Source organism: Lacerta agilis, chromosome 2 (assembly GCF_009819535.1).
Source record: "Lacerta agilis isolate rLacAgi1 chromosome 2, rLacAgi1.pri, whole genome shotgun sequence".
NCBI lineage: Eukaryota > Metazoa > Chordata > Lepidosauria > Squamata > Lacertidae > Lacerta > Lacerta agilis.
Genome location: NC_046313.1, coordinates 73,017,044 through 73,040,017, shown reverse-complemented (window position 1 = coordinate 73,040,017; position 22,974 = coordinate 73,017,044). Strand labels below are relative to the sequence as shown.

Here is a 22,974-nt window from a genome sequence, read left to right as displayed (position 1 = left end):
AACATAAATTTTTCCCCTGAATTCACTGTGCAGATGGAAAATAATGGTAGCAAAACTGAAAATCAGGGCATGTTATATTAAAATACTATGTGTCCTGTCAATATTAATACTGAGGCACCAGAAGAATTTTAAAGTTTTTTAGTCCAACTATTCCTATCATTGGTTTCATTTTCTCTTAAATTCAGTGACGGATGACAATTTCTCTCACTTTTATGCCACTTTTACAACTCAAGCTAATATATAGACCGTCCAAGATAAACATGATAGGTTGCAGCCAGAGCAGTGTTCACTCAAGCGTTATCCTCCTCCAAAAGCCACTCCTGGGGAAAGGACTGACAGTGGGGTGGGAAGAGAGAGTTGTCAGGAGTGGGTGTAAGGAATCAGTGGAGGCAGCTCTTGCACAATTCACCCACCCAACATTGCAGGCCATTCCTGAAACTTTTTGACCCTTGGGATATGCTTTTGGATGGGCAGACAACTGTGTAGGGGAGGAGAGGATAGAGCATTCACTTTACAGGAGCACTGCTTTGATTGCAACCTGTGGTGTTTAAGAAGAAAAGTAAAATTGAACCTGTTGTTGCTCAGATAACTCTTGTTGCTCTTTTGACTCTTTTTATTATATGATCCTCTGAGATTTTATTTCTTTGTATGTTGGCAGGTAGACTGTAAATTGAACTGGAAAGCTCATCCCCTCAAATTTGGATGCAAATTGTGATTTTAATAAGGCTCTGCCTATAAGGCAAAGAACTCCCCAGTCATTTTCTCAGTTTGTTTAACTGTATAGGTAAGGGGCCAAGGCCTCTCTTCATCTCTGTTACTCCTGTAGACATGCATTTATTATCTCAGTAATTTCCAAAGTGTATGCCAGGACAAATGAGTATACTGTAACAGAACTGCTAATACAGAGCTTTCCAAACTTTTCATGTTGGTGACACACTTTTTAGACATACATCATTTCACCACACAGTTTTACTAGCAACCCGGGGGTTAAACTAACCAGTCTTGGGAGGAGCATGGGGAGCATTCGCATGACACACTTACACGATGCAGCCAACATACTAATGTGTCATAACACACAGTTTGGAAAGCTCTGTGCTAGTATGGTGTAGTCATAATGAGGGTGTCTGCCACATCTCTGAACTGTATTGGTATAATTCAGTCATTGCTGTTATAGAGAAACATTAGAATTTTTAGCCACTGGAAGGAAGTTCTCAGTTGTGTGTCTGCTGAAGTCAGTGATCTCTGGGTTTGCCTCCTTCAAATTGCACGCAGCTCAGTGATGCTTAAAATACACAGGGGCTGGGCTTCTCTGGGGGGTGAAACAGATTTCTGACAAAAGAATTATCCTGTTTTTGAAATAAGTTATTTTTATTTGTATGGTGCAGTAAAATCTAGTTGCTGCTGTGCTGTGGCTGGAGCAGGCCAAAGGCCCACTCAGATCCAGCATCCAATTCCCACGCTAGCCAGCTAGATGCTGATGTGAAGCCCACAAGCAGGATCTGAATACAATAGTCCTCTCCTCATTTGTGATTTCCATCAACTAGTGTACAGAGAATTCATCTGACAGTATATACCACCTCTGTGTGGTGCAGTATGTTGTAGATGCTCATGCGCAATAAACCTAAATACCTCCTTGTATCATTCTTACGCACTTTAAAAATAAGTGTATAATGTGGCTCTAATTTTATTGAAAATTTGGGAAACACTGTATTAATCTACAGAGTAACCACTGTGGTGTTCTTCATATGTTTTGGGTCTACAACTCCTGCCTTTATTTCTTACTGTTGGCAATGCTAATGGGAGTTGGAGTTCAAAAGTATATGGAGCACCACATGTTGTCTACTTGTAGATCAGTCTTCTCGGCCTGTAGCTTTTTTGCCCTCTTAGCATCTTGTTTCCAGTTTCATAGTTGAGACATGGAAAGATGCAGCTGTTGCTTGGCTGAAAGACCAGGTGCCATTTGGCTCCTTCCTTCCCTGAACTGTTTGCATTTATACTGGTTGTCATAACAACAGCTATGTGACTAAGAAATTGAGCCCTCAGTTTGCTTGTCTGAGACTTCTTTCCCCATCCTTTTTGTGTCATGTCTTTTAATTTGCATACCTGCAGGCAGGGACAGACCCCCCCCACACACCTTTTAGCTGTTTTTAAAATGTAGGTGCTTCATAACTGATGGTTAATAATATTTCACCCTTCAGGTTAAAATAGTGACGATTACAAAATGCTAACAGCAAGGGAGGGCTGCTACCTTGTGAGCTTCCCTTGTGAGCTTCCTGGAGGCATCTCATTGGTAGTTGCTAGATGTAGAATGCTGTACTAGACTGACCTGTGCTCTGATCCAGATTGGCTTCACTGGTAAATCACAAGGAAATATAATATTATTATTATAATTTTTTATTTATAACCCGCCTATCTGGCTGGGTTTCCCCAGCCACTCTGGGCGGCTCCCAATCGAATAGTAAAAACACAATACAGCATTAAGCATTAAAAACTTCCGTAAACTGGGCTGCCTTCTGATGTCTTTTAAAAGAAGGATAGTTGCTTATTTCCTTGACATCTGATGGGAGGGCATTCAACAGGGCAAGCACCACTACTGAGAAGGCCCTCTGCCTGGTTGCCTTTAACCTCACTTTTCACAGTGAGACACTGCAGCAGGCCACTGCCTCCTAAAAGGAAGAGAAGGAAGCATTTTTTCTGCTTATCCTCCTAAAAAAATACACTAAATATGGTGAGGCACCAAGATACGAGCCCCTGAACCCCATTTCGGAGATGCCCCCACTCCATTTTAGAGATTCAACTTTGCTTGAACTTTGCTTCAACTTTGCCAGCTAAAATCCTTACATTGCAGCTTCTTAGATAAACTTAGCAAATCAGCAGAATGCCAGTAAACGGCCGACCACAGACTTCCTCTTTTCAAGAGGAAGTCTGGTTTCAGGGAAAGAGCTAACCACAACTCAACCCCATGACCGAGCCATTTCCTGTGAACATCAGCAGAAGCCAAAATAAGGTCCCAGGTGCAGTTGGGGGTCAACGGCTAGGCATTTAGGCACTGAAATAATAGCATATAGCACCTCCTGGCGGCTAAAGCAGCTTGAAACAGCCAAAGGCAGCCGGACAAAGGAAATGTTCTGATTTGCTAACGCAGTATTATAATATTAGTTCTGATAGGCCAGGAGGAGGGATTTAGGAGGAGCTTTACTATGTCATAGAGAGTACTTAAGCTTGCCCCACAGGAGGTGGGGTGTGCATTTGCCTTTTGCTTACTGAATGCACCTTATTGCAATAAAGAAACTTTGCTTTTGGAAACTTTGCTGCCTGAATCTTTCTTCTGGTCTTATTGGGTCAAGGCATACAGGCGTAACATTTCTGGTGCCGTCAAGGACTCGGATCGGGCCTTAAGCCCTCGACCAGAGGCAGCCCCCTTGCCTCCAGGTAGGGCGGCAGGTGTTGGTCAACAGCCCTGTGACCTTGCGCGCACCACCTCAGTCTTAAGAGTTGGAAGGGATCAGAAGGCATCTTGACCCCCCTCCGCCCTGCAAGGAGTGGCAACGGACAAAGAACCGGGGAGACAGGGAAGACAGCCGGCTTTTGGTGAGTACTGACCCTCTATATTAATTAGAGGAAGGGGGACTTGATCTCTCCCCAGCGTATGGTATTAGCCAGCAGGTAAGGGGTCCTCTGGCGAACCCATATACGCAGAGGTAGGGCAGGTAGGGCAGGTAGGACAGGTAGGGCAGGTAGATACATAGATATGTGTAGGTAGGCAAGAAAGGACAAAAGGGGGAAAACTTTGGGAGGTATATGTGTGTGGTGTGTGAATAAGGTACTCCAGTGATTGTGTGTATGCATGAGAGGCCGGGGCGTTAGTGCCACTAGCCAAGCGACGTGTGGTCCCGAGGTGCGGTTTCAGGTAGCGAGAGCTCACCTGGCCACTGACAGGACGTGGAGAAAGGTGTGTGATTGTACCCTGGTAGGAGCGGAGTACCTCAGCAGCCCAGGATGGGAGGAGGGTCCAGCAAAGGGACTCCCCTCCAGTGTTTTCTGGACCATTGGAAGGAAGCCACAGAGGGCGACGATTGGGGATTCCCGTTGAGGAAAGAACGCCTACGATCCCTGTGTGAAGTAGACTGGCCAACACAGGGTACAGGCTGGCCCTCCGAGGGAAGCTTTGATGAGAATCTCATTAATCCCTTATGGCGGACTATAATTGACAATCATCCAGACCAGATCCCATATATCTCAACGTGGAAGGATGCTGCAGACCATAATCCCCCTTGGCTGCGAGGGTGCAGAAAATTGCCACCAAGGGCTAAGATCTGCAGTGTACAGAAGTTAGCAAAACACCCGCCAGTACTGGACAGTCAAGAAGAGGAGCTTATGGTTCCGCGGCCACCCCCTTATGCGCCCCTAGTACAACAGCCTCAGAACGCAGACCCACCGGCTGGGGCAGAAGGGGGACAGGGGAATAGGGTGAAGGTCCCTAACACCCAAACCCTGGAAGAAATATACCCAGACCTCAGAGAATTAAGGGAAAGGATAAGCCGGTACAGGTCCTCCAATCCTAAGCATAAAAGTGCAGCGGCAGCCTACAGCAGGGCCCGTAATCAGGCACTGAAAGACTATGCAAAAAGGTGCAAGGAAGCACCACCAGAAGACCTAATTGCCCCCCTTCGGGTGGTATGGGACAATCCACCCCCACCTGATGCACCTTTAGTCGATGGTGGACCCCCACCTCGGACGTACACCATGCAGTATGTTCCCTTTACCACCACAGATTTGATGAATTGGAAGGTACACACACCACCCTTTAGTGAAAAACCTAAAGCTATGGTGGATTTAATGGCATCTATCTTCGCTGCCCACGAACCAACCTGGCCAGATTGCCAGCAGTTGCTGAATACCCTTTTTACCACAGAGGAAAGAAGGAGGATAGATCAACAAGCATTAGAACACTTGAAGGAACAGAGAGTGTTAGAAACAGATTGGCCCACTCGATATCCATCGTCTGATCCCAAATGGAACGCAAACAATGATGGAGACCGAAACGCCCTGAAAGCATATAGGGAAACTCTCCTACAAGGTATTCGAAGGGCAGCTAGGAAGCCAACAGACCTGTCCAAGGTCTCGGCTGTGACCCAGAAGGCAGATGAGAGCCCTGGAGATTTTCTGGAACGGTTAATGGAAGCCTATAGAATCTGGACTCCATTTGACCCCGACCTCCCCGAGTATGCGGCGATGGTCAATAGCTCATTTATCGCACAATCCACTAAAGATATAAGGACAAAGATACAAAAGCAGGATGGGTTTCAAGGAAAGTCCCGGAGTGAATTGATGGCAATTGCCCAGCGAGTGTATGACTATAGAGGGGAGGAGGAGAAGAAGGAAAAGAGGAAGTGGATGAAGGAGAAGGCGGCAGTTATGGCGGCAGCTTTGGCCCAAGGAGGACCGGCGACTCGGGAGGGCCAGAGGGGCCCAGAGGCCCGGGATAGAGGCCGGTGAAGAGGTCAGCCGCTTGGAAGAAAGCAGTAGAAGAGGCATTGAAGGAGTATGTAAGGATGAAAGGCCAAGCAACAAGCGTCCTAGGACTGGTGACCCGGGTGAGGCCAGAGGGGTCTGACCCGAGGAAGAGGCCGGTGAAAAGGTCAGTTGCTAGGAAGGAAGCAGTGTGTCATATGTAGAAAAGGGAGACACACTGGAAGTGAGAATGGTCCCAGAATAGAGGAGAAGGAAGAGGAAGAGGACAAAGAGGAAGAGGGCTTGGAGGAAGATACCCCAGAGGGACCAACCAGAGATATTTCGCTGGGAGCCCAGTATTCTGTTATAACCACGCCTGTACAATCCAAAAGCCTAGAATCAGTGAACATTGTGGGAGCCACAAGTGATTTGTTCAGGGAGGCATTTGGAATGTCAAATTGAAGGATGCCACCTCACCCATCAGTTCCTGTATATGCCCAAATACCCAGTGCCCTCACTGGAAAGAGACGTCCCCTCAAGGTACAGGCACAAATTATTTTGTCCCCAAAGGACCAGAAATGCAGCTATTTCCACGAGTGACCAGCATATTGTCACTAATGGCGCCTAGAGAATACTCTTAGGAACTTTTGGCAGCCTTGATCACAAAATCCCATCCATTTACTCTTGGGAAAAGTGACAGAATAAATACCTGAAACTCTCCAAGCTCCACCAGGGGTGTGGGCTGAAGATAATCCCCAGAGTTGGCCAAAAATATCCTGCATATAATTCTTAATGTAAGGTCCTAGGCTATGCCAGTCTCAGTAAAACACTACTCTCACTTTCCTGCCACGATGGGCGGCAGAAGGAGCCCAGAAACACTTGAACTGATTATTGAATCTTGGCTTACTCAAACCCCTTTGATTCTGGCCACAAGGATTTTAAAAAAAAAAATTGGTAAAGATGGCCAAAACTTGGAAGAAAAGGAAAAGAAGTTACAGAAGAACTGTTATACTTGTTATGGGAGACAGGATACAAAGCCTCTCAGAGAAAGGCATAAATTGTATCTGAAGGAAATCAAGTATTTAGGCTTCAATATATCACATCACAGAGGAAAGAAGCCATATGTCTCATAAGAGAGCCCACCACTAGGAAGCAGTTGTGGGACTTCCTAGGGAAATGCAGGGTGGTGCTAAATACCTGGCTTCAGTGTTTTACCAGAATCCCTGAATGATAGTACAGGAGGAGTGAAGGAAGACCCCTTGTGTGGGGACCAGAACAACAAAAGGCCTCTGAGACTATTAAAAGATGCCTAATGGAGACCCCAGCCCCAGGATTGCCAAATCCAGAGAAACCCTTCCAACTGTATGTGCATGAGCTGAATGGCGTGGCAGCCACTGCAGCCTTGGTGACAGAAGCAGATAAATTCACCTTTGGCCAAGAAATGTATGTAAATGTACCCCATGCTGTTCTCACCCTCATGGAGTACAAAGGGAGCTACTGGCTGACAAACCCCCGAATGGCCCAATACCAGGGCCTGCTGTGTGAAAACCCAAGAGTGCACCTAAGAGTGGTGAATACCCTTAACCCCGCCACCCTGATGCCCCTACCAGACGACGAGGAAATAGAACACCATGATTGTCTCCAGGTGATGGACGAAGTCTATTCTAGCAGACCAGACTTGAAAGATGAACCCCTGAAAGAGCCTGATGTTGTATATTACACAGATGGGAGCAGCTTTGTATCCAATGGCGTTAGGAGGGCTGGGTATGCTGTGGTGACCAACGATGAGATTGTAGAGGCAGAAGCTCTGCAACCGGGAACCTCTGCCCAGAAGGCCGAAATAATTGCACTCACTAGAGCCCTGCAATTGGCAGCTGGATGTAAGGCGAATGTATATATACAGATTCAAAGTATGCCTTCTTAACCCTGCATGCGCATGGAGCTCTATGGAAGGAAAGAGGTCTGATAGGAGCCCATGGAAAAGCCTTGAAGTATGGACAAGAAGTGGAAAGTCTATTAGAGGCGGTGTGGGCCCCTGAGAGGATTGCTGTAATGCATTGCAAAGGACATGGGCGAGGCAAGGATTTGGTCACCAGAGGCAACCATAAGGCAGACAAGGCTGCCCGAGAAGCAGCTATGCAATCACCACCTTCAACCGTGGCTGCACTCATCCCAGAAATATCCACTGAAGACTTGGAACCTCACTATTCTCCTGAAGAGCAAGAATGGGCACAACAGGAGGGAGCCCGACTGCAAGATGGATGGCTACTCCTCCCAGACAACCGAGTGTTCGTGCCCCAACACTTGGCCAGCAAAATTGTGAGAAACTACCATGAGTCCACACACTTGGGTGGCACCGCTGCTAGGGAACATCTCGGGAGAAAATTGTATGTGCCTAACCTCTCACAATTAACTGCTGCTATCTCCCAGAGGTGTATCCTTTGTGCCAAAAACAACCCCAAGCAAGGAATGCAACCCCCACCGGGTGTACAACATGTGGGATACAGCCCTATGGAGAATCTGATTGTGGATTTTACTGAGTTGCCACCTGCAAGGACTTGCAAATATCTGCTAGTGTTTGTTTGTACGCTGACCGGATGGGTAGAGGCGTTCCCACCACGGACTGAAAAAGCCAGGGAAGTAACTAAGAAACTTCTAACCGAACTAATACCCAGGTTCGGACTGCCCAGGAGTATAGGGAGTGATAATGGACCAGCCTTTATCGATCAGGTAGTGCAGGAAGTGTGCAAGAAACTTCAGATAAAGTGGAGACTGCACTCTGCCTATAGGCCACAGGGTTCGGGAAAAACTGAAAGGATGAACCGGACTTTGAAAATCCAATTGGCCAAATTAACCCAAGAGACCGGACTGAAGTGGACAGATGTCCTCCCTATAGCTCTGTTCCGAATTCGAAGCGCCCCCACCAAGAGACTTGAACTGTCACCATTTGAGCTCCTGTATGGGAGGCCACCTCCATTTGTTCGTGAAAAACCAGCTGGACTGGACAGGTGGAAGAGCATATCACCTTCCACAAACAAATAATCTCTCTATCTGTCTGTCTGTCTCTCTGTGTCTGTGAGTTGTTGTTCCCTCAGCAGGTGGGCCCTCGAGCAAACACCGTGCAGCTTTGCTGAGCCAGTCCATCAGTTCCAGCCTGGCTATAGCTTGTGGGTAAAGGAGTGGAAGCGCAACCTTCTTACACGGTCCATACACGGTTCTCCTATCCACCCCAACGGCGGTGAAAGGCCGAGGTGACCCCCTGGAGTCGACACCCTGCTGTGCCTAGCCAGGAGTAGGTACTCAACGCACGGTGCACCAGTCTCCCCTGCTGCGTCTGACCGGCAAGGACGCCCAGCGCACGGGAGACCGAATTGAAGTAGCCCCTGCTGTGGCACACTGGACGCTGTCACTCGACGCACGGGCCACCGGAAACCTCCAGTTTATGCAACGGAGACCATCTCCAGCAGAACCACATCAGAAAAATTGGTCAGAAGGACATTGTTATTAGTGGTTTGTCGACCAGTTGTTAGACAGGGCATAACTCTATAGATTGGGAGTGTTAGAGGTGTGAACAATGTTGGTCTAGGCTGTTGGGATTGGACGGGAAATTGGAAGGGAAAATCCTGTTGACCCCTTGAAATTGACTTTGTCAAAGTAACAATATCCCTTTCTATTCCCTTGCGTGTATATAGTTGGGAACCAGAGGGGGAGGGCCTAGTCTTTTATACCTATGGGTGTATTTTCACTGGAAAAGAGAATAGGGAGTCCATTCTACAGCCAAACAGTTCTTACTGTTAGAAAGTTATTCCTGACTATTTGCTACATTGCAACTGCTCTCAAGAAGTCAGAATAGGTAAAATATTCACTGATCCTATTCTTCTCACACTAATTTCATTAGTCCCTTCCAGTCCTCCAGTAAATGTCATCACCCTCCATAAGAAATATGGGCCATATTCAGCTGTAACAGTAAACCAGAATTTAGTCCTCGAGGAATGAACTTGGGGTGAGGCACTGGCTCTTATTCGACTTTCTCCAGTGTAGTCACAAGGAGATTTGAAGCTTTCACACCAGGGGACACGCCACCCAGAGTCACCAAAGGGGGGTGGGAAGTCCTTTTATGTACAGGAACCGCAGGCTTACCAAATATACCTGTGGTTGCCACGCAACTGCTTACAGTCCAAGGGACTGACTGGAGAAGGACACCATTACAACGTTCGCCTCATACATGGCAGCTGTTGTGAGTGGGGCTGAGGAGAAGGTGGCTGCAGGAGGAGAAGGGATGGTGGAAAGCGGCAGAGGTATCAACGAATATGATACGGATGTCTTTGAAGTGGAGAAGATCCTGGACATGAAAACCACAGATAGTAAAATACTATACAAAGTACGATGGAAAGGTTATTCACCAGATGATGATACATGGGAACCTGATGAACATTTTGAAGACCCTATAGGGGTGTTTGAACACTGGATGGATCAAGTTATAGAGGAAATCTCAGTAGGTCAATCTGAAGAGGAAGCAGAACAAGCTGCTCCTCTCGATTGAAAGGGGGGAAATGAGGCACCAAGATACGAGCCCCTGAACCCCATTTCGGAGATGCCCCCACTCCATTTTAGAGATTCAACTTTGCTTGAACTTTGCTTCAACTTTGCCAGCTAAAATCCTTACATTGCAGCTTCTTAGATAAACTTAGCAAATCAGCAGAATGCCAGTAAACGGCCGACCACAGACTTCCTCTTTTCAAGAGGAAGTCTGGTTTCAGGGAAAGAGCTAACCACAACTCAACCCCATGACCGAGCCATTTCCTGTGAACATCAGCAGAAGCCAAAATAAGGTCCCAGGTGCAGTTGGGGGTCAACGGCTAGGCATTTAGGCACTGAAATAATAGCATATAGCACCTCCTGGCGGCTAAAGCAGCTTGAAACAGCCAAAGGCAGCCGGACAAAGGAAATGTTCTGATTTGCTAACGCAGTATTATAATATTAGTTCTGATAGGCCAGGAGGAGGGATTTAGGAGGAGCTTTACTATGTCATAGAGAGTACTTAAGCTTGCCCCACAGGAGGTGGGGTGTGCATTTGCCTTTTGCTTACTGAATGCACCTTATTGCAATAAAGAAACTTTGCTTTTGGAAACTTTGCTGCCTGAATCTTTCTTCTGGTCTTATTGGGTCAAGGCATACAGGCGTAACAATGGGACACCAAATACTCTGAATTATGGGACACTAATTGTAGTGGTCTGTATAATGAGAAGGGAACCACTTTGGTGTTCTTCCTGCATTGTTGGACTACTGTCCCCCCCACCCGCCACCTTAAATACTGAATCCACTCCATGGGAATAGTGTATCCACTCAACATTTGCTGATATTGCAGTGTTCAGCACAGTGCACCCTAGAGTATGTAAGTCAAATACTTTGAAATCTCTTAGGAATGTACTTAAAGTTACGAGGTAATAGTTGTGAACCCTGTATTTTGTACTTTCCTTTTTCTCTTTTTAAAATTCATTCTATTTCACATGTCTTACTGGATTGTTATTTTTTAATAAAGGCATGACATTTTTTCAAAAAATACTGTTGCCATGTGCAGTGTGAATTGGTCAATACTAAGTGATGCAGCACCACAAAAGATGGGTTATGCCGGCACAGGCAAAGGAGCTGGTCAAAGGTAGAGGAAAGGACTTCAGTTCACTCCACACTTTGTAGCAAACTTCCTGTGACCACATCTGACAAAACATGCTTTGACTGTAATGTATATATGCAAAATAGATTAGAAGCCCAGGGACCTGATCTTTTCCTACTTGGTTTTTTAAAAATAAGGTGGCCTGAAGGCTTCCTGGCCCTTTTTTCTTAATAAAACCCAATTTTAGCTGTTTGGAGCAGCTAGAAGGTGTGATGCTTGCCATGTTTACTGAAAAACAGCCCTGGAAGTAGCAGCACATTATGATATGTCACTACTTCCCGAGTAACTGTACTAAGAAAAATACGGTTGTTCCAATGCATCTATGACCTTTTCTCTGGAATGGAAGATATTTAGGTAGGTAGATCACTATTTCTTTAATATCTCAATGTAAATGCATAGTCTGGTATAGCTAAAATGAACTTTGTTATTAACTCTGAACTACATCTATTGGTAGTTTTTCCTATTGGATATCTTTTTGTTTTTGCAATTCAGAGCCTTAGAAAGCAATAAAAGAAAGGAAACTGAATATGTATTACATTGGAATGTTAATATATTAAAAGTAATCCCTAAGAATACAAAACATCTGTTAAATGCTGAGCAACCTCTTCTTCAGAAATGGTATTGCTTCTCGAGTATTTCGCTGCAGTGTCAGAAACAGAATTTATTTAGAAAAACAGAATAAAGCTTCCCCATGGGGGGGCAAAATGAATAAAAAATGTCACATTTTCAGTGCATGTTTTTACTGATAACTTTATTTAGATAATCTGCTAGAAGAGATCTGTTACATTTTAAAGTATATTGTACATTTATTTGTAAATGCTTAGATATATAGCTAACTAAACATTACATAGTTATAATCTAGGTGCTTATATAATTAAATCTATGTGTGTTGCTGACAAGCATCAGGTTTGCATAATTACTTGTCTGTTACAAAGTTATGTACAAAGAGGGAATGCTGGGTTGGTTCACATGTCATGCTAAACCATTGTGAAAGTCTATGGTTTAGCACTTCGTGGATGAGCCACCAGCAAACCCCAGAAAAGCCTCTTCCATTTGCAACAGATCCTGGTTCAAAACAACAACAAAAAATGTTAATTATAATTCAGCAAAATTTGAATTCTGGCCAAACCTGTTGTAATTGTGGACTTTTAATTATTTGATTGTAGCTGGTTCTCATAATGGAATCCTAACATTTTCTTAAATTCCAGTCCAGATCCTTTTACATCAGTGATGACTTTTACACTGGCCTCCCTAGGATTGTGACCGTGCTTTTAACTTGTACTATATATGGCATACCTAGGAAAATGTCATTATTCCATAATGCAGACAGTAAGTTCAATGATATCTGTAGCTAGAAATATATCACACAAGCAAAGTTGATACTGTGTGTTTGTATATATAGTTGAAAGTTTCTAATTGGGCAGGTAAGATATTTAGAATCTTTTTCTGTTCCAACATTGTATGGTTTGAAAATATGGGAAGTACTTTTTCATTGTAGATTGAAATTTGATAAATAAATGCTAAAATATGCAGACCTGTTTCACAGGTCTCACAAATATTTTGCATTTTCAAAATGATTTTGTTTGCTTTTTAAATGGGTATTTTCTCTATTTATAAGAAAATATATTGTCATAATACTACTATACCTTATAACCTCTTAATATACATAAGGGTCAAAGTAATCATCATCCCTTTCCCTTTGATTATGATCATGATCTTGTTCTTCGTGATCTTCTGCTTCTTCATACTCTTCTGGTGTTAAATATCTTTGGAACACTGGCGTTCTCAGCTGTGTTTGCTGGTTGGCACCAATTTTTTGTTCACCATAATAAATACTGCGTATATGTGGAAAGCAGAAGAAGGCATATGTACTTATCGGAGTGGTGAGCTTGTTGTGTTCCACTCGTAAGTAGGTTAAGTGATTGAGGTTCAGTGGATCAATAGTAGGGCACATTAAGGTAACATTGATTACTGTAAAAAGATAAAGCAATGTGTTAAAAAGGTGGAACTATTAATTCTAAAATGCTGATTTGCTATCATAGAAGCAAAAATGGTACTCAATATAATCCAACCAATGAATGTTTTTAAAGGAGCTGATTTTTCCCTTCTTGTTATCTGTAGTCAAAATATACTTTTACTGCTGAGAGTGGATTCTTATACATTGATACATTATACAAGTCCCATTGATGTCAGTGATGTTTACCTCCGAGTAGAAATGTATAGAATTGTATGATTAGTTATGCCAGACTAGTTAAGATGAAACCACTTACGGTATTCACTTTAACAATATAAAGCTACAATTATGTATCCACTTTCCTAGGAGTAACCCCTGTTGAACTTGGTGGGATTTAATTCTCAGTAGATATGTATAGAATCACACTGTAACTTCTTTGTTTGTTTTTTAAGAAGTATAACATCTAATTCTGTGAGGTTTTTAATATTATGTATTGTAGCAACCTTTGCTTTCAAGCTTTTGTGACTCCCTGCTCCCACCTGCGATTTAACTAAGAACTAACATTGTATAACTGGAGCTTGTAGTAATGAAAGAGATTGCACCATGGATGTAAGAGTGCTATTATGAGACAGAATGCTAAGATGTTAAATGAAAGCAATTAAGCAGTGCTAGACCATGGTTGGTTGTGTCTTAGAGGTCAAAATGTACTTTAGATTTTCAACTATGACTGGTGCAAACTATGGTTTTGCATGGAGTCTGAGCTGAATCAATTTGGGAATAATGGGTATCTGCTAAGCAGGTGACAAAGCTTGTAGAATAATAAGGTATATGGACTGCTGCTCCCCCCCCCTCCCTTTCATTTTTCACGCAATAGCATTTACCACCAGGGTTGGCTGAGTGGAGTCTTACCTTGCAATCATGACAACTCACATGGCATGTTGCTTTCTTCATTACAACCCATGCAGAAATAACCTCAAACAGATGTCATAAAGGGTGTGAGGTTTGCAACTTGCTATGTGGGTGATGATAAAGTAATATTTTTTTCTTTTCCCCTGTGTCTTTGCTGCAGTATAGTATTGTCTCAAATGTATATTAAAACTTTCACATAAAATAAGATAAAATCAAATCTTTCTCACATATGCTGACAATAAGATGCCATCTTTCACTCTAGTTGCTAGACAATATTAGAACATCCATACAACAATCCAATAATAATTAAAATTCTCAATGAATACTAAAAAGCAGCTTTAAAATAGCTTAGACAGCTGCTGGATACAGTCTGATCACAGATGTAGTATCTATCCACATCTGGTGGATCCCTGCAGATACCAATAGAGTCATTACCCCTGTCAATGTTGCAGATGGAAGCACATGGAGACATTGCAAGAAATGGGAAGTCTGTGCCATCCTCCTATGTCCTCACCTGATCCATCATGTACATGCCATTCAAGTTATTTCTACTTGAGCCTGAACAAATACATTTCTTTTAAAACAACAGAAGGAACATTGGTGAAATTCTTCTGGGGGAGCCTCAGCAATACTAGCAAAAAGTACCTCTTTCTTACTACTACCGGTAATCTTTTTACCTTGACGCAAGGCAACTCATACATGAAAAAATGTCCTATTTGAAAGAGAGAAAAAAATGTCCTATTTGATACATGTAGACCTAAACCTCAACACGTGCACCTTTAACAACCCTGTAATCTCCTGCAATAGCTACAATTTTGGCTGAATATGATCTGAGGCCCATCAAAAGATGAGCTCCAGCTAGTGTATTGGATGAAGTATTTTATTAAAGACCCCTGCTTATATAGGACTAAAACTAGGTTCAGGAGAACTAAGCTATATGCTTGGTCTGATAGGGTTAGATAGGCTTGCTAGTAATCACTGGGTTATCTTTCACAAAGAATCACATTTCTTTACTAATATTACTTCTGTCTTGTCATGATTTTTATTTACTTTTGTAAAGAAGAAGCAACTAGTGAGTGCAAATAATAATAATAATAATAATAATAATAATAATAATAATAATAATAATTTGACTTCAGCTTTACCCACTCAAACTTTAGCTTTAATCAACTCAACCAAAGACAGAAACCAGATGTGCTGGAAAGACTGTGGTTTTCAGTTCATACTTTATTTTTAAAACTATGAAGTTTTCCACTTTCTCATTTGTTTCATTCTACCCATCTACCTTAGTCTTACACAACAGTCTGAGAGACCATGAGAAACTTGTATTGGTCTACATATATCCACTTATTTATTTTGTTTACTGCATATAGGAAATTTCTTCTTCTTTGGCAATCATTCATAGCCAAGTAATATTGTCTTCCATGAACACAGTCTTAACCGTGAGTCCATAAGTGACTGTGGAGGCCAATTCTGGATCCACACGTCCTTCCACAGTGGGGACATAGGTTTCCGGGCAGGAGTTGATCATAGTGAGGGTTTGCCAAAATGCCTTCCTCTTAGCACTAAATTTTAATTTATTTGTTTACATTTTTTCATATTACATTGCCTTGCTCTAACTTCCTAGAAAAATATTTTAGAAGAATAGGGTAGATATTCCACCTTTTATGCTTTAACTTCTCTTTCACCATACATAGCTAACAGTATGACGAATGATTAAAAACTAATATTAACTTTACAGAGACTAGATCTTTGAAAACAAAGGATAACATTACAGAAATAACTCTTTAAAATAGTAATTCAACCAACCTTCCATGTCATTGTCTTCTATGTACAAATGCTGCAGGGTTCTTGGAATGTAGAATACTTGCTTCAGTTTATTGTGCCCAAGATTGAGTTCCACAAGATTAGAAAGGTTAAAAGCATTATAAGGAACTTCATGCAGATTGTTGTGTGTCATTCTTAGAGCAGTAAGCTTTGGAAGTTTCTGGAAATAATTATCTGGAATGAGAGAAATTGAATTATTTTCAAGGGAAAGATGCATAAGTGAAAATGGTAGATCTGGAGGCATTGATTGAAGTCTGTTGCTGCAGAGGTTGATCTGCATTAGGTTTTTCATCTTTGAAAAATGTGTTTGTTTCAGTTGAGAATCTTCAAGGTGGTTATTGCAGAGGTCAAGCATAGTCACGTTTATTAAACCTTCTAGGTCTTTACTGGGCAACCTGGAAATCTGATTGAAACCCAGGAGCAATCGTTCTAAGCTTCTAGGTAGAGGGGATGGAATTTCTTCCAGCAGATTGTGTTCTAAATGGAGTTGTGCTAGATTTGAAAGCTTGCCAAAGACACCTGTGTCAATCATGTGAGACTTAATTTTGTTGTGGCTGAGGTTAATTTCTTTCAGGGCAGTAGCATTAACAAAGGATTCCACAGGCACAGCTTCAATGTCGTTATTCTGTAGATAGAGTTGTTGGATGTGACTGGGAATTCTTGGTATAGTCTGAAGTTTACGATTATCACAGTACATTGTTAGTGGGAAAGTTGGTGGGCAAAAGCATTCTTTGGCACACTGAGCAGGTGTGCTGGGATAAGGAATGGCGTATTCTATGCTAGGAATATGATGAAAAATGGATGGATATTCATTATCCATTTCATTATCATAGTCATCCTCATAGTCATATTGGCAGAACACTGAGACTTCAAAGAGGAGAGTGATAGTTAACAGTTGACCCAGGATTCCCATATTCAAGTTCTGATCTGATATCCTGTGGAAACAAAACAAAACAAAACAAAATGTATTAATAAGACTGTTGTGCAATTGGCAAAATTATGTTGTCATTTTTTAATATTGTTTTGTCTGAGAATTAAACATTGTACGGTTTTGAGACTAAAAACATACTTTAGACTTGGGGCTAAAATACTGTGTATGGTTTGAATCAGAACATTTCTTGGTAAATTATTATAAAATAGTTGAAATGTTTTTCAACTACTTTTAGCTAAGTATTAAAGAGATCTGCTGTCTCTTAACTAGCAACTATTTTCAAGTCTTCCAGATAATCCAGAGCTCAACTGCAAACCTAAGAACTGTTGATGATAATACATGAACTCTTCACAGCAAACATAAATAAATCAAAATGTAGTCAAAAGTGCATCAATTTGACATTTTAATTGCCTGTTCTTGCGAATCACTCCTTTGCTTCTGTTGGCCACTTTCTTTCAGGTACCTTGCCCTTGCAGTATGAGGAGAGGATTTGTTGACATAAAATGTTTGTTATTTCCCTTCCCAAACATTAAAGTGATGGCAAGTAAAGGAATATTCATAGTTTAGCTTCTGTGGTGTAAGGGAAAGTTGTGGGTTTGGATTAAAATTTCACTCCAGCTATAGTGACAGAAGTAATAGGTTGAGGATTAGAAAATGATTTGGAAGAGATCCCAGGAACTATTGAAGCTTAGGTCAGAGAGTTCAGGGGCAGTGGTGGGTCAGAATATATACTGAAGTTTCCTGCTGCTCACCCATTGCTTAATCTGAGAGAGGCATCTGTGGAAAGAGTGGATAAAGGAAACAGAGGTCCAGGGAAATATTTATGTTTTCTTGGGTTCCTTTACTACTTGTTTATCAATGCCCAAAGTACATAGCTATAAAATGTAATTATGAATGTGCACAATTGTTAAAATACTTGGAGTGAAGAGGAAAACTGGCTAATGAAACTATGGGAATGTGGTGAAATTTAACAGAATGCTTAAGTTAGAAAAGTTGTGTGTTTTTGATGGCTGAATGTCAGGGTGATTAAAGGAAGTAGATCAGATTAAGTAGTGGATGAAAAGCAGGAAGTGAGGAAACAATTGGTTGAAGAAGGGCCTCAGATGATGATCTAAGGGTCTGTGTCGGTTCAGATGGGAGAGATGGTCCTTGATGTATTGTGGTCCTCAGCCATTTAAGGCTTTATAGGTCAAAACCAGCACTTTGAATTGGGCATGGAAACGAATTGGCAGCCAGTGCAGCCAGGCCAGGATTGGTGTAATATGCTCAAACTATTTTGCCCCAGTGAGAAACCTGACTGCCAAATTCTGCACCAGCTGAAGTTTCTGAACTGTCTTCAGAGGCAACCGTATGTATAATGCATTGCTATAATGTAACCTAGAGGTAGTAGAGCACGGACATAATCTTGACCATGTTACATAGATATAACAGAAAACAGAACTCTGGCAACCGGAAAATTATGTAACATAATTATGGTTTTCTTTTTTCTATAGCTGAACCTGTCCCATAAAGTGATATCCAGCCACTGCTGAATTGATGTCCCTGACACTAGAAATTTAATGCCTTGCTACTTGTAAATAGAGCAAAAAAGTAATGTTCAGTTTCCAGTTGATTCAAGAGGAGACATTACACAAAAATAAAATGGTCCAAGAAACAGGAATATACTGGTAATCTGATATTGCAATAGGACCAGTATTATGAAATATGCTTAGATAGTCTAATTCAGAATACAGTATATTTAAAGTCAAGCTGAGAAGTTTTTATGAGTTAAAAATATAAAACTACAATATTGTGCAGTTAGTTGTTTTCATTGGCAAATATCACAAAGCATGCTTTTTGTCTAAATATCAATAATGCATGAAAAACTACTAGTACCCTTCCAACATTAAAAGATAAAATATTAAATCAAAATAAGTAAACATATTTTTTAAAAAACAATTTAAAGACAATATTGGGATCACAGCTATATTTATTTTACTGTATTCTGTCTTCAAAGTAAATGTCTACTGTACTAGCTCAAATGCTAAAAACGAAAAAAATATTTCCTAATTCAGCTGTTGAGGTGACTTGAGAAAATTGATATCCTAATCTAAACAATCTGTATTATTATTTCTTTATAAAGAAGCTGTCTAGACTTCTATAGCATTTACTAGGGCTCTGATCTTACAACGTTTTGTGATACCATTATTAGTGGAATCCTTCTGAGCATATTAAACAACTTTTTTGTAATATAGTCACACAACACTCTGCCTTACATTCTTCATACAAATCCAATATACCACAGCTCCCAAGGGACTCTTCTTTAAGGCTGTATTCTCTTTTCTCCTTAGCAACATTCCCCTTTGTCTTTTCCACTTCACTTTAAATACCTTCCCTTCCAAAAATGAAGAGAATGAGGTAAAAAACTTACTTTTTGTGTACAAAAAGAAGACGATACTTCTTTCTTCTCAAGCTTTGGTACTATGGTGGCCGTTTGCCTACACTCTCCCTTGTTTCAAGCCCAGCTTCCTCATATCTCATATTTTCCTTATCTTGATTTGGCTGTACAATATTAGCTTTTAAATGTTGACATATATTTCCCAGTTCTCATGCTTCCTAATTTGCTATTCAATTCTTCTGATGTTGAATTCATTTTTGTTAATGAAGTGATTATATTAGTTTGTGAAAAACAACTGAAAGTTGTGTCACATTGATTGAATAGGTCAAAAGTATTATTTACTTCAATCAACTTACTCTTACTCCTGAATAACAGACTAATAACTTGATCCTCACATAAGTGGCAGTAATGAAGACAAGGTCATGCAACTTTGCAACTAAAACAGCATCTGGGGTGCTAGTCTAGTGAAACATAGCCAGTGTGGTGTATCGGGGAGACCAGGCTTCAAATTCCAATTCAGCCATGAAGCTCACTGGGTCACCTTGAGTTGGTCATTATCGCTCAGCCTAACTTACCGGTATCTCACAGGGTTGCTGTGAAGATAAAATGGCTTCCTTGGAGGAAAAGGTTTTATATAACTTAAATAAACAAACAAACAAACAAACAAACAAACAAACAAACAAACAAACAGCTCCACTCAGCATGCCTTTCCAACCCACCAAGATGTAATAAAATGCTGGCACAACATTTTGCCAGCACTGATAGAATGGGGTTGCATCAACCTCACCACTACCTGAACTACCTTCTTGTATCCCAAAAGCATTGATCCTCCCCCCCCCCATTTTTTTTACATAGGCACAGTAGAACTGAGATCACCATTTCCTCAGAGCAGGGGAAATATTTCAGCAAAGTAGACTGGCAAAAGATGGAATGTTTTTTTTTGGGGGGGGGGGTAGTGAAACATAGGATCAGACTGTTAACTGTTTATTGGGGATTATGCAATATTACATAATTTTCCGGTTGCCAGAGTTCTGTTTTCTGTTATATCTATGTAACATGGTCAAGAACATTTTAAGAGATCACCAAATGTTAATTCCTGAATTTAGTGAATAATCAGAGTAATTTATTTATATTTATACATAAATATGTCTAACCGTATACATTTGAGCAAAAGATTGTATGTATCACTGAGTATCACTGGATGCTTCCAAGGATAAAACTACATGACAAATATCATTAGATGAAATGACACTGGATATACACCAAATGTATATAATCAATGAGCATGATAATTGGTTAACAAGGTCGTATAATAATCTGAAGCACATTGCCAATAATAAAACAAATAATTTCCTACCTCAAAATTATTTGGTAGTTTTCAGCCAATGAATATGCAGCAAGCTTTAAAAAGTGTCAGATGGTGCTTCCCTTAAAATCCATAGTCACCATATAAGAAGTATCTAGTTCAGAATATGAGTACTTGATGAAATGTAATTTACTGCAAAAATCCTCCGGAGAAGCTTAAAATGCTGCTTGTTGCACAAAATAGTTTATTCAAATAAGAGTATACTTTTACCCTAGTGAAATTATATGGCTTTAGCCTGCTTTCTCTAATGTTTGGTTTGAGGTGTGGCAGGAATTTCCTTCACATGAAGGGGTGGCTCAAGATTATTTTTAGCATGATCCATCCAACTCTGTTTGTTTTTTTGTCAGTGCCAATTCTTGTGTCCATTCAGTTTGTTTACTGCCTGAAAGTCCAGTTAAGTATATTACCATTCTCTCCTTTTTAGGACACTTAAATTATATCAACATATTTACATTGCTAACTATTTGACATTCTTGTTATAAGCTAAATCTTACAGCTGGTACAAGCATGAACATCACTTGATTCCTTCTGATTTGTGATTCCTGACTAGTCTATGACTCACACCTGGATTGATTGCTCCATTGTAACACACTGTCATAATCTACCACCACATCAAGCTAAATGCATTTCAGCAATTCATTTCATTGGATTATAATCATTGTTGAAATAAATTAGTCACGACTCACTTTTTATATTGATTTCAGTGGGACCTAAATGTGACTAACATCTTCTGGATACACAAATGGTTCAAAGCATGTTTAACACTGTGATCCTATACATGTCATTACTACCCACCATATAAAATCTGTTTGAGTGCTGGTGATATTTTCTGCTTTTAACTGTCCCTCTTCTCCTTCATTGAAGAAGGTGGTTAACATCTGTTTGCAATTTAACTCTAAAGCACTCTTTCCCAGTGATTACAACCTCTATCATCTTGGTATGGCAGTGGCCAGGGATGATGGAACTTAGTCAAGCATTTGGGAACCCAAGTTTGAGAAATGATGCTTGAGAGTTTCCCAGATAATGCAGACTTATCTATTTCTTACCAGTTGTTAATCTTTCGGATTGGTCAGAGATTATTTAGTTAGCTTGGGTGGACCATCTTTACTTGAAGGCAAAACACAAAAATACAACCCTATTGTTAAACATCTCAGCATAATTCAGTACAATAGACACGGGTTAATGGCTCAACTCTTTATTGGGACCACCTTATTAGGTAGAAATGGAACTACAGAGTAAATGCTGCATACTCACAAGATTTCCAGAAATCTTCACGTGCTCTTCTAATTTTCCTAGTCTTCCTAGTCTATTTATGTCACAAATTAAAGCTGCAATCATAGGCCCACTTTCTTGGGAGTAGGATCCATTGCACTCATTGGGACTTTACTTCTAAGTAGACATGTATCGGATCACTCTGTTAAACATGCTTTGAACAATAACAGTGTATCCAGAAGATGTTACTCACATTTAGGTCCCACTCCCTATAACAGAGCTGTTGTTGCCTCCTCTGACAGCAAACTTTTGTCTATCTAGCTGCTTATGTTTGCTCATACTAAGCAACCTGCCAGCACTGGAGAGAAAAAGACTGAAACTGATCCAGATAAACACAACAAGAGGTAGCTAATGATCTTTCTGGCATAGACTCTGTATTAATTACTGTTCAAGCTGGAAAGGATGTAGCTTATCACAGCAGGCTCTTGGCAGTTTTAACTCTGGGTGGACAGTCCAACATGACCAGACTGAATAGCCTGCTAGTCACCTGAAAGAGCTCCTCTGGATGACACTGAGCAGATGGAACAACTTCTTACGGTGCTACTAAAACAGTGTTTTAGGTCTTCAAATAGGCTCTGTGTTTCGTTTGGCCATATAGAACATGGGGTTTTCACCATCTGTACTCTTTAGTGATGTCCTGATGGCAAAGTAGATATGGATGTCTAGGAACTACCATGTCTATTCCTGAGGTTAGCCTTGTATTTCATAGTTCATTTATACTATCCATAGGTTAACCATTAGCATGAATAATTCTAATTTTATATACCGTAGCTCAAACTATATGCACAACATGTTAATATATATGGATATGTCCCTGTCTCAAGAGATTTGCAATCCATACATAAAACAGGGAAGATTACATAGAAAGGGGAGGGAAATGGATGCAGGAATAGAGACACCAAGAATATGAAACTTATACATACTGTTATACATTCAGTTATGCATACTTTTGTACAGGAGGGTATGGAATTTAGGGGTTGCTGTGCAAACATTTTCATAATAGAATTTCCCCTGTAGAATTGTGTCAACCAATTGGCTTCATTAGGCTCCAGGTATGAACCAGCCTAATTGATTGTGTCACAGGGAGGGTTTGAGAGGCAAGAATGAGCTTTCGTGTGCATGCACACTTCTTCAGATACACTGAAACAGAAGTCACCAGACCCTTATATATAGTGAGAGAGTGAGGAGGGGTATTACTCAGAAGGGTGGT

At 41.1% G+C, this 22,974-nt stretch overlaps 2 protein-coding genes across 4 annotated transcripts in view; one reads left to right on the top strand and one right to left on the bottom strand.

The window, feature by feature from the left end:
* CENPP (centromere protein P) overlaps window positions 1-22,974 on the top strand; it is a 170,473-nt gene that overhangs the window by 27,369 nt on the left and 120,130 nt on the right. The window lies entirely within an intron of this gene.
* OMD (osteomodulin) lies at window positions 11,863-20,753 on the bottom strand. 3 transcript variants are annotated; one of them, XM_033140755.1, is made up of 4 exons: window positions 20,484-20,753; window positions 15,801-16,753; window positions 12,775-13,099; window positions 11,863-12,424 (listed from the first exon to the last, which is right to left on the bottom strand). In XM_033140755.1, exons 2-3 carry the CDS (start codon window positions 16,729-16,731, stop codon window positions 12,786-12,788), a joined length of 1,245 nt encoding a protein of 414 aa, XP_032996646.1. In that variant the 5' UTR covers window positions 16,732-16,753; window positions 20,484-20,753; the 3' UTR covers window positions 11,863-12,424; window positions 12,775-12,785. The 3 variants fall into 3 exon arrangements, with proteins under 3 accessions (XP_032996646.1, XP_032996645.1, XP_032996647.1); XM_033140754.1 differs by lacking the exon at window positions 11,863-12,424 and having other exon boundaries at window positions 12,682-13,099; XM_033140756.1 differs by lacking the exons at window positions 11,863-12,424; window positions 20,484-20,753 and adding an exon at window positions 19,160-19,470 and having other exon boundaries at window positions 12,682-13,099.